The sequence below is a fragment of the Pseudorca crassidens genome, chromosome 18, assembly GCF_039906515.1.
Source record: "Pseudorca crassidens isolate mPseCra1 chromosome 18, mPseCra1.hap1, whole genome shotgun sequence".
In the NCBI taxonomy this organism is placed as follows: domain Eukaryota; kingdom Metazoa; phylum Chordata; class Mammalia; order Artiodactyla; family Delphinidae; genus Pseudorca; species Pseudorca crassidens.
Genome location: NC_090313.1, coordinates 62,424,518 through 62,445,405, shown reverse-complemented (window position 1 = coordinate 62,445,405; position 20,888 = coordinate 62,424,518). Strand labels below are relative to the sequence as shown.

At 47.0% G+C, this 20,888-nt stretch overlaps 2 protein-coding genes across 2 annotated transcripts in view; one reads left to right on the top strand and one right to left on the bottom strand.

The window, feature by feature from the left end:
* The window catches only part of EBPL (EBP like), a 94,586-nt gene that overhangs the window by 59,489 nt on the left and 14,209 nt on the right, over positions 1–20,888 (top strand). The window contains exons 6-8 of the transcript XR_010937097.1: positions 17,022–17,223; positions 20,052–20,112; positions 20,627–20,779. The gene's annotated coding sequence lies outside the window, so the exon portion shown is untranslated. The remainder of the gene's footprint in view (positions 1–17,021; positions 17,224–20,051; positions 20,113–20,626; positions 20,780–20,888) is intronic.
* On the bottom strand, positions 2,826–10,625 carry ARL11 (ADP ribosylation factor like GTPase 11). The gene is made up of 2 exons (XM_067713967.1): positions 10,467–10,625; positions 2,826–9,676 (listed from the first exon to the last, which is right to left on the bottom strand). Exon 2 carries the CDS (start codon positions 9,656–9,658, stop codon positions 9,071–9,073), a length of 588 nt encoding a protein of 195 aa, XP_067570068.1. The 5' UTR covers positions 9,659–9,676; positions 10,467–10,625; the 3' UTR covers positions 2,826–9,070.

Genomic DNA, 20,888 nt, shown 5'->3' with positions numbered 1-20,888 from the left:
GGTTCACATTCTGCCGTGTGACCTGGGACAAGTTATTTAACTTCTCTATGCCTCACCTGCAAAATCAGGTTACAAACTTTCACATTGTTGGGGGATTACGTAAGCTAACACACCTTCAACATTTAGACCAGTGCCCGATACAGAGTTAAGTCCTTTGACTAAACACACACACACACACACACACACACCCCTACCTCCCAGCCCCCACCAACTTAGGTTTCTACTTTCTCTGATCTGTGAGGTCTCTTTGTATCTTCTGTAATTTTAGTGCTATCTCAAGCCTGCTATATGCACTTCGGCTTTCTTTTTCCTTGTGGGGTTTGGCCTTTTTTAAAAAAATCCCTTTACTGTCCCTCCAGTCAGGTTTGGGGAGTTAGCAGAGTTACATGTATGTGTGCATTTCACAACATCAAACCACAAGTCTCAACAGCTTGCTTGCTTTCTTTGTCTCTCCTAAAGCCCCCCTTCCGTACATTCATCATATTCTAGCCTGAACTCACAGAGTGTTGCAGGCAGAGCCAGGGGAGTGAACGCCAGGCTTCTTAGATTGGAACCAGCTCCTAATGTTCTATCTAGAAAATGCTGAGAAGCACCTCAGGATAAACCTGCTGGTTGAGTGTTCCATGAGCTCCTTTCCGGAATCTCCTGAGTCACCATCACTGGCAGAGGGGAAGGAAGGGTTTGTGGTGGAGCCACCCTGAAGCTTGTGTAAGAAGCTGTGGCCCATGGCTGTGTCAGCACCAAACAGCCAGCAGGCTTCTCGCCCCCCCACCCAGAGCTCCTGATTCCTAGGGGTCACCCGATCGACCTAGAGAACTTGATCCTGTCTTCACAGTGGTAGAAGGGGGCACCTTTGCGAATGACTTGCTTGAAGAGTTTGGAATGCTGGTTTAAAAGAAAGAATTCCTCCCCAGGTAGGATTAGGCCCACGGAGTTTTGTGATCCTCTTCTGCCTGGGTCATGACGTTGCCCTTTTAAACTCAGAAGCCCCACTTGAAGTGTAGGATACGTTTGAGGGAGAGTGGCTTCTCCAGTTAGATCTGAAGCCGCCTTCTGGCTGGTCGTCCCTTGGACTTTAGCGCTTTCTACTGAACGGTAATAAAGAGCTTGGGCCGCTTATTTCCATTTTCCATTCCCCTCCCGACCCCATATCCATTCTGCAGACCTGCCTGCTCTATTCCGTGCCCTGGGAAGGCAACTGCTGATAGAGACACTGGACTGAGATGACAGGGTGGGAGGAAGAAGAGGCCAGATGATTCTCTGCCCACTCTCAGCCTAAAGGGGTGCTCCTGGCCCAGCCCCCTAGTTCTGCACTCCCTGGCTCGAGGCCACCTTTTCCAAGTGCCTGAGAAGATGGTGGTCCACACACCTAGACCCTCCCTTCTGGACCTTCTTTCTGCATACAGTAGGTCCTTGCTGTGTGTACAGTGAGGGGGGCGGGCACGTTCATCCCAGCCTCAGGCAATCTGTGAAGTCTGGTTCATTCCTTTTTGGCAGCCCCCGGCTCCGCGACCACACTTTTTTTTCTTTTAGCTGCATCACAAGGCATGTGGGATCTCCTTTCCCTCATCAGGGATGGAACCCATGCCCCCTGCATTGGGAGCGCAGAGTCTTAACAACTGGACCTCTGGGGAAGTTCCCCCACCTCCTATACTTCTTTCAGCCGTTCTCAACATTTAGCTTTGCTTCCTTTACACAACCTCTTCTGAAAAGACCCTGACAATTCATTCACATTACAATGCCAATAACTATCCCTGCTACCTTTCTTCTAGGGATATTTTCTTTGAAAAACCGAAGTCCAAGGGATGAATCTGTAACTGTTGAATTTCAGAAAGGAATAGAATTGAGGGTGGGATTCAACCCCCATCTTCTCAAATCATTCGTCTGTCTATTCAGTCCACCAGGCTTTGCAACGGGAGGGTGCATTTAAAGTGCGTGGAAGAGATACTAATTCTGGGCTTTGGCTACTCGAATTAAACGTGCTCTGGCGTGGGAAGGCCAGGGGAGAAGCTCTAGAATGGGGATGTTAAATAGAAGTGGTAGGGAAGAGGGTAGAGGCTAAGTGTCCAGAGTTCAGACATCAGAAGAGCAGTCTAGGGCTCTGCACCCCTAACCCCTGTACCCTTCCACCAGCCTTGGCCCCCTCTTCACCCCAGAACAAGTCTGAGTCTGGAGAATTCTGAGGGTGGGAGAGGGATCTGCAAGAAAAGCCTGGGCCCCCAGAACTTGGCTTCATTTGCATTTGTAGCGTGCTTCAGTGTGACAATATTAACCGCTGTCCCTTATTGAAAGCTAGACTGTATGTCGAGGGCAGGGACAGTGCCTGTATCTCCTCCATCCTTGTAGCCCTTGCACATTGCTCAGTGTTTTGCACATAGTAGGTGCTCAAGAGATACAAGCTGCCTTGATGAACACATTATCTCGCTGAATTCTCATAAGAACTTTGCGAGGTGCCCCCTATTATCACTCCCATTCTGTAGATGAGGTGGCTGGGGCGTAGTTGGGTTAAATAATTTGCCCAGTTGGTGAGTTATAGAGTTCCTGTTCTAGTCCGTTCTGACTGACTTCAAGGCCAGACTCGAAGCCTGTGGGCACAGGCCAAGCGCGTTTAGACGGCACCAACTTGAGCAGAGGATGGGGTTGCGTCTCCATCTTGGTAGCAATTCTCTCATGGAAGAATTTTCATAACCCTGAAAATCCTTATATATGTTTCTCTGAATCCTTTATATTTCTCCTCCAGGCTAAGCCAACGCTTAGTGCCATATAAAATTGAAGTTTGTGGAATATGAAAAAAGGTAGAACAAACATTGCAAAATGATATGGTGTCATGTTCATAATCCGGAGATAATTTTTAATAATGTTGCCTCCTTTTTTTGGAAGAATTGGAAGTGCTTTGATGAGAATTAATTAGTTTAGGTTTGTAATTTCATGCTTGAAGTAAGCTGCAAAAATGCCCATGGGTCCCAGGTTGCTGGAGGGGACCAGGGTGAGGGAGAAGGATTCATTATTAGGTTTTTAGCTTGAAATCTGAGGCAGAACAATACCATTTCTCATGGAAAAATTTTAAATACTTTTCCATAGCCAAATTTCCTTGGGGGTGAATATATCAGAGGAGTGGAAATCAAGACAATGAGGTAAAAATAAAAGACTCCTTTTTTCCTTTCTAAAATTATTTTGTTTTTCCTGAGCCACTGCTTTTACGAGACGTGTGGGAAGGGAATACAGGGGTAACACTTCAGTCCACCGAGAAATGCTTCTCTCGGTGAGTTCAGAGGCAATCACAGGATTCTGATCACAGGTTTCCATAATCCTGTGGGAGAGGAGTGCCACAGGTATCATTCCTAATTAAGTGCCCTCCAAAACCTTCTAGGAGGCATTCGGGGTGATTACTCTTCACCCATGTCTTGTTACTAATCATGGGTGCGATCAGGAGCTCACAGAGCCAGGCCAATGGGATCTGTTAGGAAAAGAGAATTAAAAACAAATCTGCCAACCCAGCAAACCTTCTCCACAAAGGTAGGAGAGAAAGAAAACAGTTTTGTTATTGAATAAGCATCAAACCAGAATGCGATGTGCAGCACAGGCAATCAGCTAAGAGACTGCAGAGACAGACAGGAATCTCAGCCTTTTGTACAGGCAGGCAGACACAGGCCCTTACCTACACAATAACAACCAGTCCTCACACCAAGTTCATCCTGGATTTGCCTGGTAATTGGGGTCACCATCTGTGTTACCTAATTGGCTTTAACCTAAAGAAAAACCAGCTTCTCCTATCTTTATGACAGGAGGTAGTTTTGCAACAAGGAGCAAGGCTCCCACCCTCCCACAGAGATGGGAGAGGGGCCCTATCTCCCTTGATGATGGCATTTCAAAGGGATGGCTCCCTGGTCCTTGAGAAAGACAGTCCTAAAGCTGGCAGGAGTCTGAGTTAGCTTTTTAAAAACTTTACATACCTTTCAAAGAGACAGAGAAAAGAAATTAGAGTTACCAGTTTTCTCAAGTGAATGCTCTAAAAAGAGGGAGGAAGGAGAAGCATCTTCCCTTATTTTCAACAGGGAAAGCTAAGCCTCTTATTTTTCATCTGTATTTGCCCTTTCAATCCCAAAAAATGGCAAGAATGGGATCCCCACCTCCCGCTCACTCAGGGACTTTCCCACCTTGACCCAGGCTCTGCGGCAAGAGGCACAGCCTGGACAATCTCATTGCTTGACTGCCTTGCCTCTGTCCATCTTCGGGGCTGGGGCTTCTGGAAGGGAGCAGTACCCCGCTGGTGTTGAGTTGCATCAGGTGGGTTCTGGGGAAAGTACGAGTCTTTTGTGAGGTGACCTCACCGTACCACCTGAGGTTGCAGCCAGGACACTTGAGGTGTCGTGCATTCTAAAACCTGCCTGGAGGACGGACACTTCCCTGGTGGTGCAGTGGTTAAGAATCCGCCTGCCAGTGCTGGGGACATGGGTTTGATCCCTGGTCCGGGAAGATCCCACATGCCGCGGAGGAACTAAGCCCGTGCGCCACAACTACTGAGCCTGTGCTCTAGAGCCTGGGAGCCACAGCTACTGCGCCCATGTGCCACAACTACTGAAGCCCGTGCATGCCTAGAGCCCGTGCTCCGCGACAAGAGAAGCCACCGCAATGAGAAGCCCACGCTCTGCAATGAAGAGCAGTCCCCCGCTCGCCGCAACTAGAGAAAGCCCGCACGCAGCAATGAAGACCCAATGCAGCCAAAAATAATTAATTAGTTAAAAAAAAAAAACCTGGAGAACGAGAAGGAAGGCAAGGTCCCAGCTCACCACGTGCTGAGGATGGGGGCCTAGCCCACTTTAAAGAACACAGCTTCCCCCAGCCCCAGTGGGAGGAGATGAGTGTGGAAATCTGTGAGGATGGACAGCTGAAACCCAAAACTCAGCAGGACCAAACTAAACCCCAACTCCTGCAGTTCTTACTTTCACCAAAGGATTGCTTCTATCCAAGAGGGGAAGGAGAAACATCTTCAGAATCAATGAGTCAGAAAGGGAGGAACTCAACCCATATTCAAAGGGGTAATCAGCTCTCCAACATGGAACAAATCTCACTCTATACAGTGTTTGCGGAGAAGAAAACCAGATTCCTTTATATATAAGGAGGAAATAGATTCGTGCTTTTCAGCCACATCTGCTCACGCACCTCCTCACTCCCGCTCGTGGGTTAACGGGAGGCTGATGGACCTGAAAGGTGTGGGTGAATTGGAACACGCAAAATACCCCTCTCATAAGGAGAGCACCTTTTAAAAAACAAAACAGAAGGCATGATTTGTTTCTTCCTAAGCTTCCCTATGCTGTAGCTCTGTGATATAAGTACCTGTACACGTACATATGTGTATGTTTCTCTCTGAGCAGAAGAGCAGGAGGGAAGCCCCTCCGTCTGCCCCCACCATGTCCCTGGCGGGCTCTGGCTTGTCTTGGGTGGGGAGGCAAGGGCTGAGGCTACCCTACTGGCCCCTGACTGCCCTCCCCTTCAGTTGGCAGTGGCCATGGGAGTGGAATTCCCAGTCCTACGGGCCAGCTTTGTCCCGTTGCCACTTTTGCTCCCGGCAGGCAAGGCCAGCTACCCCATGGTCTTCAGGGAAGTTTCTGAAAGAGGATGGGATTTCACCCTCCTTCCAGAGCCAACATTACTGGAACGGGAGAAGGAAGGATGAAAGAACTGGAGAGGGCAAAGCCAGGCCACTGCCTGTGTGCCATGGAGCATCCTCACCTCCTCCCCGGCACTGGCTCTGGGCCCTGTGTCTGCCCTCTCTGGCCACCTCTGTGGGCTCAGCCTTTCCCAGGGACCCTGGCAGATGCCTAGTGGCATGGCAGATGGACCCTTTTCCACTGTGGAGTCATGAGTGTTGGGTAAACTATAATCAAAAATAATTGTTTTAATGTAGGCTGCCCTTGAGCAAAAAAAAAAAAAAAAAAGGAAATCCTCAAGTGGCAGAAACCAGTTGAAGAGGGAAACCACAGCTGAAGCAGGTGAGTGAAGCCTGGAGTCCAGGGGGATCTTAGAGGAGCCTGATTTAGGCTCGAGGGACCAGGCTGCAGTCATAGCACCTGTACAGGAACAGGAGATGTGGCCTCACTCTTGCTTGGAGGAGAGAAAATTTTGATCTGAGCTCAGCAGAAAAGCAAGAGCATTGAAGTGGCACCCCTTTCTTAAAAGGGAATTGGAAAATTCTGCCCGCCAGCTCAGCCAGCCATGCCAAAGCAAACGGTCTATCTTGGGAGTGCAAAGAAAAACAGTTGCCTGTCAGAAACCGAATCCCTGGGGCCTGTGCCATGAATGAGCACAGAGTTCAAATTCCTACTACCTGTGAGGTCCGTGAGCCCCAAACAGAGAAACTAACATAATATTTGGTCTAAAACAATTGAAACCTCCAGGATCCTGGTAGACGCTAATGTGAAACCACTCTGTGTAAAAACTGTCATAACCCAGAGCACACGGGAGTCACACGGGAAAAACAAATCCTACTGAAGATGAGCTCACAATAAAAAATGACAAGTCATGTGAGGAAATGAGTCTCCATGAGCAGAAACCAGCAGATGCCTCCAGAGGGTCCTCAGTGCCTCAAACTCTGCAGATAACGGAACAGTCTGAAAAGAGCTATAAACACCTTCGGACCCAGCATTCCAAAAGCAGGGTTCAGAGGTTCTAGCCCCTTCCCAACCTGCCCCTCCTGTGTCCACCTTCTCAGTTCATTCCAATCCCACCTGCCACACAGACTCAAAACCTTGAGCACCTTCAAGTTCTTCCTTTCTCAGCCTTTTGTCTTAAAAATGGCTCTCAATGTCCTTGCCTCCCTCTCCTCTCCTCTGTGACCATGATGGGCATCTAGCTGGGCTGTCCACTTTTCCGTCCCCAGCGTCCCCCCTTCTCTTTATTTCACCTCCACACTGCCACTAAATTAGCCTCTTAAATGGAAGCCAGATGGTTTCACTTCTCTGAGACAAACTCCTGATTATGAAAGTCTAAGCCTTCCTTAATTTGGAGCTAAACTTTCTTTCCAGTTTTGTTTCCTGTTATAATACATCCCACCCCTCACCCCAACCTCGTGTTTCAGCCTTTCTGGTTTGTTTGTCCTTCCTACACTCTCCCTCATGCCTCCAAGCTGTCTCTTCCCTCTGACTAGGCTGCTCTCCTATCTCATCTGCCTACTGAAGGTCAACCTTGGCTTCAACCTTCTAGAAGCATGATGTCGTGGGAAAATGCAGGCATCATCAGGGCTAGAATATCTGGTTTCGAATTCCAGAAATATCACTTAAGAGCAGTGCCTCAGGCAAGTCACAACCTCTCTGAGCCTCAGTGTCTAATTATATAAAATGGGAATGATCCCTACTTTGCAGAGTTGGGAGAATTAGAGATAATCTCTGTAGAGCACTGAGCACGGAACCAGCCCCAGTACGTGATCAGTAAACAGTAAACTCTCAACCTCTCCTTTTTTTTATTTTTTATTTTTTTGCAGTACGCGGGCCTCTCACTGTTGTGGCCCCTCCCGTTGTGGAGCAGAGGCTACGGACGCGCAGGCTCAGCAGCCATGGCTCACGGGCCCAGCCGCTCTGCAGCATGTGGGATCTTCCTGGACTGGGGCATGAACCCGCATACCCTGCATCAGCAGGCGGACTCTCAACCACTGCGCCACCAGGGAAGCCCAACCTCTCCTTTTTTATGGGAGTCATGTCCTCCTGCTTCCCCATCTAGAGGACCATGAGGCTGGAGTCTCCTTTGTCTTTGCATCTTTGCCCTTTTCTGTGTCTAACATAGGAAGTCTTGAAACACATTGATTGACACATGGTGGAAAGAACTAGGCACACCTAACTCGATGTTAGAAGGGGAGACTTTGGGTAGAGGGACCTCTCAGATGTTGGAGTGATTGTGTCACTCCAGAGAGGGCAGAACCACCATCAGGAGTTCTAAGGAGGCTGATGGTAGCCCAGGATGGGAAGGAATATCCAAATTTAGAGCTGTTTAACACGAGAATAGGTACCAAATGGAAGTTACTTGCCATTAAAAAGTATAGAAAGCATTCCTGGGTGGAATGAGGTATAAGACCAGATCAGTGATTCTTATCTTAGGGAGTCACAGGTACCTTTGAAAGTCTGACAAAAGTTATGGATCTTCTTCCCTAGAAAAATGGCCCAAAGCGTAACATTTTGCAAATAATTTCAGGAGCTTCATGGATCTTAGGTAACGTCACCTGAAAACGCTTCGGCTTTCCCTTTCACTATTAATAGTGAGAGGTGCATTGCTGTTATACATATCTTCAAAATTCACACCTGCCATCTGGAGGTCCAGCTTCATATCTAAAGCTCATTGCCTTTTGCCACAGATTCAATACTCGGCATATTTTTTGATAAAGTGAATAAATAAATGAATGAAATCATTGATTAATCTGATCTTCAAGGAAAACTGTGTGCTTGAAGGAGAGAGAAAGAGAAGGAAAACAGAAAGAAAACAATGAAGGGTTTTAGAGAAAGACCAGTACAGGATAACAAAAAGTTGGAGAAGGGTTAATCAGGGTCAAAGAAGAGGATCAATTTTGGAAGGCCTGAACTCCTGGCCTCTGCCCAGGGCTGAGCGCCCCGTTGAACTTCTAAACCCAAGATCCTGCAGAAGCAGACTCGATCCTGCTGGCCCTGACTCCTTGCCCTCAGAGTGATGGTGACACACACCCAGGGGCTCCTGGGGAAAATCACTCATAAGATCATGCCCATGTCCAGGTGATATTCTGATTTGATTTTGAAATCTCTTTCCCTCTGTGAATTTAGGTCTTAATTATTCTGCAACCACTTTTTCTGTTATTACAATTGCTTAGTTCAGACGTGGTAATGAGTTACTAAATGAAGTATGCTGAGGTTTGCTTTTTCCCTCAGAGTATCATTATTCAAAGAATAGTTGATTTTCAACACAAACACCGGTGACAATAAGTCCCAAGAGGAAAATATGCTGTCCGAGCGCAGGGGGATTCCTTGTTTGAGAAACTGAATTTGAGATTCTCCAGGATTAGCTGTCTTCCGATCCACATGAGCGAAGAAGACAGGCTGCTCTGCCCCGGTCAAGGCCTCTGGCTCTCCCCACAGCCTGCCCCCTGCGCGCACCTGGAGTTACAGTGGTTGTGGGATTTCAGGAGGCGCCTCAGGCTCTCCAGGGCCTCGGGCAGCCCCTCTCCGGTGAGGGCGCTGCAGCCCTGCAGCTCCCAGCAGTGCCCCTGGAACCTGTGCAAGCCCAGCCTGTCTCTGATCTCAGGCAGCGGCAGGGCGTGGGCTGCCTCCTGCTTGTTGGCCAGCACCAGGAGGGGCACGCTGGCCAGGTGGGGGTCAGCCAGGGCCTCGGTGAGCTCAGCCGCTGCCTCGGGCAAGCGGGCTTCGTCTGTGCTGTCCAGCACGAAAATGAGGATGTCCGTGCCCTCCAGGTAGTCCTTCCAGCTGGCCCTGAGCTGGCTCTGCCCCCCGACATCCCAGAGGGTCAGAGACACGTGCCCAGGGGCTTCAAGAGGCTCCACGTTGAAACCCACGGTGGGCAGGGTCTCCACCAGCTGGTCGCCCTTCAGTTTGTACAGGAGCGTGGTCTTGCCGGCCAAGTCCAGGCCTATCATCACCACCCGGGCTTCTGCCTTGTGGCCTCGGGAGTTCACAGACCCCATGGGGGCCACTGCCAGACCCTAGGGGAGAAAGGCCGGGTGCACACATCAGCCATTCTTTTCAGAAGAGACACAAATCCTTGCGGGCACATGGGAGAAGAGCTTCTACGCCCGAGTAGGAAAGGATCTTTACAGTGTCATATTTCAAACAAAGGCCTGGGCTTCGAAAGGGCAGGGAAGTAGGGGTGTGTGAGTCAGCATCCGCTGACCTATCTCTGGGGGGTGCCCGCTGCAGAGAAGAGGGCAGGGCCTCCCCCTAAAAGACACGGAATGTGGGCTCACATTCCTTGGGAGTTAAAGCAGGGAGGCACAACGAAGTTCCAGTTAGACAAACTGAAAGATGTTTCAGTTCTTGCAGGTCTGTGGCTTCTAGCCTCTGTTTTCCTCCTGTAAGCCTAAACCCCGAAGGGGAAGCTATCTTGGGGTCAGTGCACTGATGGAGGAGGGCAGTCGGCTCATGGTAACTTCTGCTTCCTTTGCCCCCCCCCCCCCACAGGACCAGGCCGCATCCTGTAAACAGTGCTTTTTATAAATACTGTTGACCTTGGACACATGTACGGCTCGGAGCAAAGTGCTTTCCTCCAGTGTCTTACTAAGGTAAATTCCCTCTAGGACATTACACAGGTTTTTTCAAGAATCTCAAATTTTAAGACTAAGACCTGTTCCCACCTTAGTCCAGGGAAAACTTGGCTGGAACAGGGGGAGGGACATCTCACACCCAGGGGAGTATATTTCAGCTGCCCCTGGAGGAAAATAAGATAGCCTCTGTTCATTCCTCATGCCAGGGGTAGAAGAGTGAAATTAAAGTTACCTCAGTGTTATTAGGCTGCGGCCGAAAGCTCCCCCTCTGTGGTGGTCTTGCACCTGCAGCTGCGCTCAGTCCTGAGAGCGAGATGGGAAACGAGTACAGTGACTGTGGCCGGTTCTCCCTTTTTGTGCTTCCTTTTCCCAGATGCTTGGGGGCGGGGCACAGGCTCCGCAGCCCCGCCCTCACCCCTGGGGCTCCCTGAGCAGAGCAGTCCTGCTGAGGATGTGCCACAAAGATGCCCCCAGCCAGGCCCAGAGCCGACTCCCCGGTTCTTGGCCGTTCAGACTCCATATGCAGGAGGGAGGGCACCCAGCTCAGCACCGTGCCGTGGTCCGCTGATCTCCTGCTGTTCCTCTCACAATCCTGGGATCCCCTCGGTGGAGAAATCTGAGAATCAGACCTCTTCCTTCAGCTCATGCCTCAGTGTGTTTCTGGTGCCTGGAGATTCTTTCATTTGCTTGGAACTATATGTGCTTAAAAACTGCCTAAGTAGGATTAAAACATTCTTAAAAAATAGGTTTAAATGTTGAAGGTAAACCAAAATAGGTATATATATATATATATATATATATATACTGAAGGTAAACCATAAAAATCAAAAAGTTGTGTTAATGGGTAGAACTATGCGTGATTAAGCTCATTGCTTAAATTTTTTTCTTGAACAGTGTAATTATGTTTCTCCCAGTAAAAATGATGCCTTCAGAAAATAGAATTTTGAAAAAGTTGGCCAGTCAGAAGCCCTTGTTTCTGTAGCAGATTCTGATTTGCATCTGGAGCTCCAGTGATTTGGCTCTCGTAACCAATGACAGTTCTCCTTTCTGGCACATTCTTTCATTACAATGTCAAGAACCAGGTTGGGGCGTGTGATTCTCTCATCTTACCAACGAAGAAACAGGCTCAGACAGGGTACATTATTTGCTCATGGTCTTGCTGAGATTTATAATTCGTCTCTTTCTCTTTCACCATGTCGTGTTACTCATGGAGAAAGTGCTTTGCAAATGGCAAACACCTTATTGTAACGGTTGTCATTAGGCTGCTATATTTTAATAGGAGGAAGCGATTGGGAAAAATCAGAAACCCGGGCGCCACTGTGTCCTGTTGATTTATAGCCAAGGAGCCTAGGGCTGTGGTGTCAGTGGATGGAAAATTAGTAAGAGACATCATCGGAAAGGGGGGTTCTGGCTAAACTGACCTAACAGAGTCGTCACTAAAGACAGGCCAGGGTGATCAGACATCACCTGGGGGTTGGTGGAGAATGAGGAACCTGGTCAGATATCGAGGGTGGAAATTCTCATTAAACAGACTTAGCAGGGTTCTTGCTAAAACTGGATTTTATAAGGAAGTGCACAGTCTCAAAGCGGTAAAGGACTGTCTGGAGGGGGGCTTGTCCATCTCACGCATGTGCTGGGCAGTTAGATGAAGCCGTGACCCAGCCCTGTCCAGGCCTGCCTGACAAATCAGTGGGAATCCTGCAAGGAATCTGCCAGGACTTTGTAGGAGGATTGGGGCCAGCAGAGGATAAGGATATAGCGGGCTAAGGATAAGGTGTGCGTGGGGGCTGAGGGGCCAGGGATGATACTCTGGCCCTGGTTCCCCTTGTCTGAGCCCAGGGGAGAAGGGAGTCTGGCAGACTGAAGAAGCCATTGACTTGAGGGGCTCAGAGGCACCATACCAGGCTGCTTGGGTGCTAAGTGCCCCCAGGTGACACAGTGAAGGGAGAGGCACTCCCCCTGCCTCCTGCCCTGAGGATTCCAGGGAAGCCTGGGGCCCCAGGACCAGCATGCACGCCATCTGGAAGCCCGGCTTTGGTACTGACAGTCAGGCTCTTAGAGAAACATCGCCCTCTAGGGTCTAGACAGGCATTCAGGGGGAGGACCCCTGAGCACTGACCAGTCTCCCCTGGAAATAAAGGAGCCTTTCCTGAGGGCTAAGGTCCCTATAATCTGGAGAAGGTGAGAAGCAAGGAAACAGCGATTACGTTGAATGGGGCTCTAGTTCTACCCGGAGGCTGTGTGGCCCGAATTACCCCTGTACATTCCAACCCCATCCCTTTGGCTCAGCAAGGAGGAAAGCTTTTCATTGGACGCCTTCGTGTGGGGAGCTATAGAACGGCTGCTGATAGAAGGGCCGCTGACCTGGGAGGCAATGAAGAGCAGAAGGTAACAGAGTGGGTTTTGGTTTGGGACCATCTGGGGGCACACTTGGTCTCCACTACTTATTTGCTGTGTCACCTCATGCATGTTCCTGAATTTCTCTGTGCCTCTGTTTCTTTATCTGTAAAATGGAGATGATGCTAATACTGTGGTACCTAACTTGAAGGGTTATTGGGAGGATTACATAAGTTAAGGCACATCACTAATTACTCACATCAGGGACCTAGTCCCAGGTTAGTACTGTGAAATAAGGGAAGGGGAGCCATCAAAAACAGAGGCGTGATTGGAGAGGGACATGCAGCTCTGTAAGCCTGTGACTGCAGCTTCTAGAACTATAATAAAGACGGGTGTCTCTGCTGGGCTCACTGATACCAGGAGAGACAAGGGTCTTGGGCCCCCACCTCTACTGTCCCTAGAACTTAGGACTTCCCATGATGGCCACTGGATAGCGCCCCATGGTTCAGAGAACGAGTTTAGAAATCTATTTTTTGCCAATTCTTGGGCAGATATTCAGGCCCGGAGGATCAAGGCATACTCTCTGCACTCACAAAGAAATTATTTATAGGCCAGAATGCTATTTCTTACATTTCCAATGGGATCTATTCGGCCCAAGATCAGGGACCAGTTTTCCATGCAGCACACCTGGAGAAGGTGTGGGAGGAGGGGAGACATGGCGAATGCACAGGTGAGTACATCAACCGTGGAAACTGCGTCCCAACAGGCTGTTTGGAAACAATGGAAAGTTGGTGGATTTTAAGGGACTGTTTATCATGGAACAGAGCCTGGTGACGGCTTTCTTTTCTCCTCTCTACAGTTAGGTTCAAAGGGAGAAAGTGCTAGAATCAGAGCTTTGTTCCCCTGGAAAGTGCTGGAGAAACGCTGACAAATTCCTCCTTCCAGCCGTCCTTTTCCTGGGCTGCATGGGGGAACCTGGCTTTCTGTCTGTCTGTTACAGCCTCATCTTTCTCTAGTCTCTCACTTTCTCAACTTGGCAATACCCAAGTAAGTGGTTTCCAAGGACTGCATCTTTCGAAGATTAGGTGGGTTTTTTTGGGTTTTTGTGTGTGTTTTTTTTGCGGTACGCGGGCCTCTCACTGCTATGGCCTCTTCCGTTGCGGAGCACAGGCTCCGGACGCGCAGGCTCAGCGGCCATGGCTCACGGGCCCAGCCGCTCCATGGCATGTGGGATCCTCCCGGACTGGGGCACGAACCCATGTCCCGTGCATTGGCAGGCGGACTCCCAACCACTGCGCCACCAGGGAAGCCCCGAAGATCAGGTTTTATTCATTTATATTTTCAAGCTCTCCATACAAAATTCAAAAGGTACAAAAGTGTCAAGGAAGTTTCCCTCTCACCCCTGTCCTCCTGCCATGCAGGTGCTTTCCTGGGAAAAGAAACCCACATCATCGGCTTCTTAGATATTTTCCCAGAGACAGCCTGTGCACATGTAAGCAAGTATGATACATTAGTTTTTCATGGTTTTCCTTTCTTTCTTTCCCCAAATGGTAACATACTCTGAGGCATTTAATCTCTTGAGTAAACCTTCTCTTAATCACTTTCTTAGGCATCGGCTCTGTCAAGGGTCAGTGGGAGAGGCAGGGAGGGGTTGCAGCCAGCAGCCCCACCCCCAGTGGGTGATGTGAGGGGCATGTGAAATACCCCAGTGGGGTATTGTGGTGGGAATCAACACTCCAACCATGCTAAAAGTGGAAATTCTCTCAGACATTTAACTCCATCTGTGACTATCCTTTATTAGGCACTCCCGTGGAGCCCTAAGCAGTGTATCTGAATTTGGGGTGGTTACCACAGGTGCAGTGTGTTTATGGGAACCTGGTTACAGGTAGGTATGGCCATGGGTAGGCTTTCCCCAGGCTTGGAGAAAGTGGGTAGAGAGCACAAGGTCGAGGGATAAACTGAGACCAGTGACTCCCAGTGGCAGCACTTGGAAAGTTTGGTGAGTGCACACTGCTGGCATTCAGTGCGTGGGGACCAGAGATGCTAGACTTGCTACAGTGCCCAGGATAATTCTGCACAAGAAAGAATGTTTCTTGAATTTGAATTCAGCTTTCGAATGCCCCAGACATTTCTGTCGTTTTAAAAGCCCACTATTTGTAAAAATTATCTGATCCTAGAACCTAATTTTGTTTTATATGTAAACCCAGACAATTTTCTGCATCGTTTCACGTACATGACGTTTTCCAGAAATGTCACTACTCTGTGAATTGAGGAAAGCTTTGTTTTGTTTGGAGTTTTAGCGTGAGCTGTTCACCATTTTAAAAAATCACATCTCTGACAGCAGCAATGCCTGCGGCATTTAAGTTGCTGATGAGACACAGGAAAATGCTGTATCAGGTGCCAGTAAGGCCACAGTATTTCTTTTTAAAAATTTTTTTTATTTTTAATTTATTTATTTTTGGCTGCATTGGTTCTTCGTTGCTGCCTGCGGGCTTTCTCTAGTCGTGGCGAACGGGGTGCACAGTCTTCTCATTGCAGTGGCTTCTCTTGTTGCGGAGCACGGGCTCTAGGCACGCGGGCTTCAGTAGTTGTGGCTCGCGGGCTCTAGAGTTCAGGCTCAGTAGTTGTGGCGCACGGGCTTAGTTGCTCCGCGGCATGTGGGATCTTCCCAGAGCAGGGCTTGAACCCATGTCCCCTGCACTAGCAGGAGGATTCTTAACCACTGCGCCACCAGGCAAGGAGGCCACATTATTTCTATGTTTAGGTGCTGTGATTGTGCCTGAGCACTTATGATGGAAACAGAGATTCTCTTACTACATTTACCTTCCTTTTATTTATTCCTTATCTTTTAGTTAAAGCATTATATTGATTTTCTTTCAAGACCATGTGGGCAGGTAGATTCTATCATTTCTGATTTTCATTTCTTGATTTTAAAATATTGGACATTGTAAAATATGTGTTATGTAAAACAAAAGGTGAGTTGCTGTTTGGGGCCCCTCCCATAGGAGGAGATAGTTGGATAGAGGAAAGGATGAGTGAGGACCAGTCATGGGGGAGCCAGGTGGAATGACAATGGGGGACCCCACATCAGAAGTCATAGATGGTGACAGCCAGAGGGTACAGCTTCTTGCTGTCTGATCAGTGAAGTCTGTTCCTTCAAGGCAGTGTGCAGTCTCACCCTCATGAATTCTGGCTTCTAGTGTCCTATGGACCCCCTTGGAGCAGAACAGTGTCCCACCATATGCTCAGTATTGCACAGGGGCCAGGTGCAGGAGCAAGTCAACCACCCTAAAACTCCACATTCATCGTGGGTGGGAATTTTTGTGTATGAAGATCTAAATCAGGCATAAGGTACAGTAGATACTAATTGCAAAGATATTTATAATATATAAATATTTTTATTGTATTTTTTCATATACCTTTTAAAGAGATACATCTGTGATAACTCTGTGCCTTTCCATGCTTTTCCTAGGCAATTGGTTTCATGGAATATTGCTGATATATTGCCCTCCACAGATCTTCCCAGAACACAGAACTCTGTCTGCCTATGCTTTTCTAGTACTTTCACTACACATGAGGCTCTCCTAACCGAGGGTGAATCAATAGGAAACATTCTACAAGAAATATTTATTCTGCAAATGGCCTGTGGAAGCTGCTTCCCTGTGTTCCCTAAATCCTGGGTTTGGGATGCTCTGTGCCTGCCTCACAGCGTCTGAAGAGCTGGGCTGACTTCCCGGTACATCTTCCCCAGTGCCTACGTGGAGTGTCCTAGGCCTGGGACTCCTGATGGGAGGCCTTCCCAGAGCACAGCTGCGGGCCCACATCTGCATCTCTGCTGCCCGCGCCTTCAGCTCTGGGCTCAGCCGCCTGGATTATTTTGAAATCCGTCTAATGGCCTTAGTGGAGAGAAGACAAATGCCCTTTGTGTGCCCCACTACTATCACTCATATTTTCTCATCTTTCCTCCCTTTTTTGGCCAGAGTTTCTTCAACAATTCACAGCCCCCTTATTTCTTGTGTTCCGTTGCACTTAATAATCGGTTTGCCAGTTACAGTCCGGCCTAATTATAGCTGTTCCACGTGGGTGTAACCAGAGTGTACATACCCGTCCGTATTCTGATTTATTTCATTTAAGTCTATATAGAAAATTACACAGCCTTACCCCTACATAGTCTCCACTAAAAACTTTTGTGTTGGCTTCATAACTATATTACATCAAGGAGAAATACTATGATTCTAAAATAATGCTGAATTAAAGATTTTGTGAATAAAGTTTTTCTCTTCATTTGGATTATTTCCATTGGCTGAATTGCCAGAGTTGGTATTTCTAGGACGGAAGAAATGAACGCTTTACGGCTTGCTCAGATCTGACAATATGTCATCATGTTGCACTACGAGTTACGCCTTGATTTTACAAGTTGGATTTTTCTTTTTCTTTTTTTCTTTTACAGACTGTCCAGCCCTCCAGTTCCCAGGCTCAAAGCACCCATGCTTTGAGTTCCTCAGCCTTCAGAGAGGAGGTGGTAGCTGGATGTACCGTCCCCAGACACTGTTGTGGGGAAAAGCTTCCAGGTGCCGCAGAGATTGGGGAATAGAGGAAGCGTTCCCACTGTTGAGGATTTTGATGTAATGATGAGAATGGTAACGGTACTGGTAGGCACCATTTACTGGGTTCTTTATGTTAGGCGTTTAATGATCTCATTTCCTCCTCTTGACCACTGTGCCAGGTAGGTATCGTTATCACCATTTTATTAAGAAAAAGCTGAGGTTCAGAGAGGCAAAGTAACTCTGCTTTCAGCTGCAAGTGGCTGAGCTAGGTTTTCTTATGATCTCACTCGACCGTAGGTAAGGAGGGAGGAGGTCCCAGGTTGGTTCAGCAGCTCAGCAGTGTCATCCGGGAGCCAGTCTCTCTCCACATTTCTGTGTTGGCATCAACTTCTGGGTGATGTTTCCTTTCCTCGGTGCAGCAACACCAAGCTTCTCATCCTCACACAACCAAATTCAAAAGCAGGAAGAAGGGAAAGGTGGCAGTCTTCTCATGTGTTTGTGTGCATGTGTGTGTGTGTATTTATTTTATCAGGAAGGAAATATTCCCCCAGAGCCTCCCAGTCAATTTTATCTGATATCTCATTGTCCAAGAGAATGAAATGACTTGATTTGACCAGGCAGGGTTCACCTCTGAGCATACTGTCTCTGTCTCTTGATAGCTGAATACAATTGCACTATTCTTAGTGAGAAGAAAGTGGGAATAGTGTTGGGTGGGCAACAGTGTCGACTGCATTTCCCCAGCATTCCATGGTAGAGGGTTGTCTTCTTACATACATGCTTTCTTCCAAGATCTCTTTAACATGAGCTAACAGTGTGTGTGTGTGTGCACACGCGTGTGTGTGCCAGCAGGCACGTCCCAGGTGCTCACACTTGGTTGCTTGTGTAGCCTGGTCATTGAGTCCAAAGATAAGAAATCAGTGGAAATGCTGCAGTAATTCTTGCTTGCTATCTTGCAAATGAGAGACAGGGCAGGATAGCGAGGCTGGGTTAGTGAGGCACCATCATGTATTAAGGAAGAAGGCAGGTTGAAGAACGAGGAGATCTGGATTCTAGCCCCAGATCTGCTACTTTCTATCTGTGTTACCTTGGGTAGGTTATTTAATCTTTCTGAACCTCAGTTTTCTCATCTGTAAAGCAAGAAGGTTGGACTAGGTCATCTCTAAATTTTGTTCAGCTCTAATATTCTATAGTTACAGTGCAGTTTTTACTGAGCAGCTATGAGCAGTGCTCTGTACAGTCTATCACATTATTTTTTTTTTACATTATCTTTTTAAAAACCTTTCAAAATGCATCTGCATGCCATATGAATGGAAGAAGTCAACATTATTCATGTACATGGAGACTAGGACATCATGTAACAGAATTACATATAGAATATAGTATTCCAGACTCTTTTTAAATGTCTTTATTTTGCATTACAAATTGTACTTTGAGGTATTATCACTTTAACTGGCTTGTGTTTTACATTTACAGCACAGCTCATCTTCCAGAACTTTTCACTGTTTCGAGTTTCCATTTTATTGGAAACACCATCTCTTTATAACTGAGTAAAGAACATGGCAGAGTCGGGGGAAAGCTTTGCGCCTGTCTCTTTTTACTCTCTCTCTCTCTCTCACTCTGAACATAAATAGTATCTTGACAGCTGATCTTTGTCGTTTCAAAAAAACACATGAAAAGGAAACAGCAGTGGGTGATCTGCTTTCTGAAACAGTGTAAGAAAGATCTGAAGAGTGTTAGCTCTGCACTGAAGCTCCTTCAGCTTCTGCTTTTACAATATTTGCAGGAAGTTTCCTGACACTAAGGGGGAAAAGAAACAGTGGCCAGAGACTGTCTCCTGAAAATATGCAGGAAGGATAATATGGAGGCCAAGACGGACGTGTGTGATGAGCTCCAGCCGTGCCTCAAAACAGGAACTGATGACAGGGAGGTTTTGCTATTTATCTTCCAGGGTTGTTTTAATATGCAAAGTAGGTCCTCAGCGGCAGCTGCTATTCCGTCAGCCACATTTCCTGAACTGGATAGTGTATTTTTAGTTGACAGGAAAAAAAAACCACTTGGTTAGGAAGGAGCTCGGATGGTCACGTCTCGGAAACTCAGATCAGCACTTGAGACTTTACTACATTTCCCAGATGAGTTACTGTCACTCTGGGCAGCAAGCAACAGAGTGTTTACTTCAACTCTCTTCCTTTTATTAAAAATCATTATATAAGGTATGATGAATATATTTTTCTGTATGAGCGTCAAACAACATAAAAGTCTACAGGGTGAAATTCCTAAGCTCACCGTCCAAATCACTACTCCCCTCCTTAGAGATAACCCACAGTTTGATGTACATTTTTACAGCGATATTTCTATAATATACTCACATATTTTGGAGCAGATATTTTATTATTTTTTTTGTTTGATTAGGTCTTTTTTTAATGTAATTGTGATATCTGTAACATTTCATTTAACAATGTTGCAGTGATTTCTCCATGTTAGTACATATAAGTCTACCTTGGTTATCTTTTGTTACTATTTTTAAAAATAATTTATTAAATATTGAGAAGGCCATAAGAAGTATAATACTAAAACAGGTGAAATTATGTGACCCTAGAGATTTTCAGAATCTGCAGGAGACCTTTCTAGAACAGGGAGTGCTGCAGCTTCCCCAGGCCAATCTTATGTGGCTGCACAGGTATCGATAAGATGGGAGATCAATGGCTGCTCTGGAGGGAAGGCAGAGCATTCCCCAAAGAATGGGTGTTTACACAACATAGGATTGTTCAGATACTTTTGGCCCCTAGCAAACATTGCCTAAGTGGTGTTCTTGAGGTTGGTACATACCTATGCTTGGGAAAGATGTGGAGGCTGGAGGAGGTGAGGAGATGGGGCGAAATCTGGAGTGTAGAGAAGCTTGGATTTCCGTTGACACACTTTTTTTTTTCCCCTAGAGAGATACTGACACACAGTCACTGGATTAAATTGATGCTCCCATCTCAATTAACTCATTAGGTAGGAATAACAAATTTACATACCATTGTGTGGGCTTATTCTCATGAACCCTCCATCCAAAAAAGTAAAAAAAGAAAAGAGAAAGGGAAGATGTGGGGTTTTTTAAACCCTCAAACACTGAAAACTTTTCTTCCCTTTAACTGCTTTCCCCAGTCACATCAGGTGAGTTATATGTGAAATTGATATTTCAGAGTTTGCCGTGGTAGAAAAAGAAAGAAGTAGGAATAAGACTTTAAGAAAGGAAAGAGGGACATGTAAAAACTATATCAGGATATGAATACCAATGCCCCACCCCTAATCATTTGAAATAAGTGTTAGAGGCAGCAGCAATACCGGATTTCCATTTAGTCACCCGCTAGATCTGTTGCCTTTTAAACAACTTTAGATACCATTTTTATTTTGATAAATGCAGGGAGAGGGCAGGAAAATGTCTGCCTGGCGTGTTACAACATATTAAGCTAAAACTCTAGGAAATGGTGACTCCTGTATAAATTCTGATTCTCCTTCTTCCTAGGGGTGTTTTATCCATACCTGAACACTCCTTGGAGATCCCTATTGTAAGATTGGGAACTCTGCCTTCTAATATGGCTCATTGATTCACTTCTGAGTGGACTGAGACAAATCCTACTAATTGTTGAATTTGTTTCCTTGTTTGTGAAGCACTGAAGTAAGTAATCCTCTTGTGGAAGTGCCTGGGCCACCTTTTAAAAGTTGGTCACCCCTGTAGCGGGATCGGAAATATTGCAGTTATTTTTGGAGTTGGATGAAGAAATGTA

Excerpts from the sequence above, each read along its gene's own strand:
- ARL11 (XM_067713967.1), bottom strand. The coding sequence starts at position 9,658 with ATGGGGTCTGTGAACTCCCGAGGCCACAAGGCAGAAGCCCGGGTGGTG.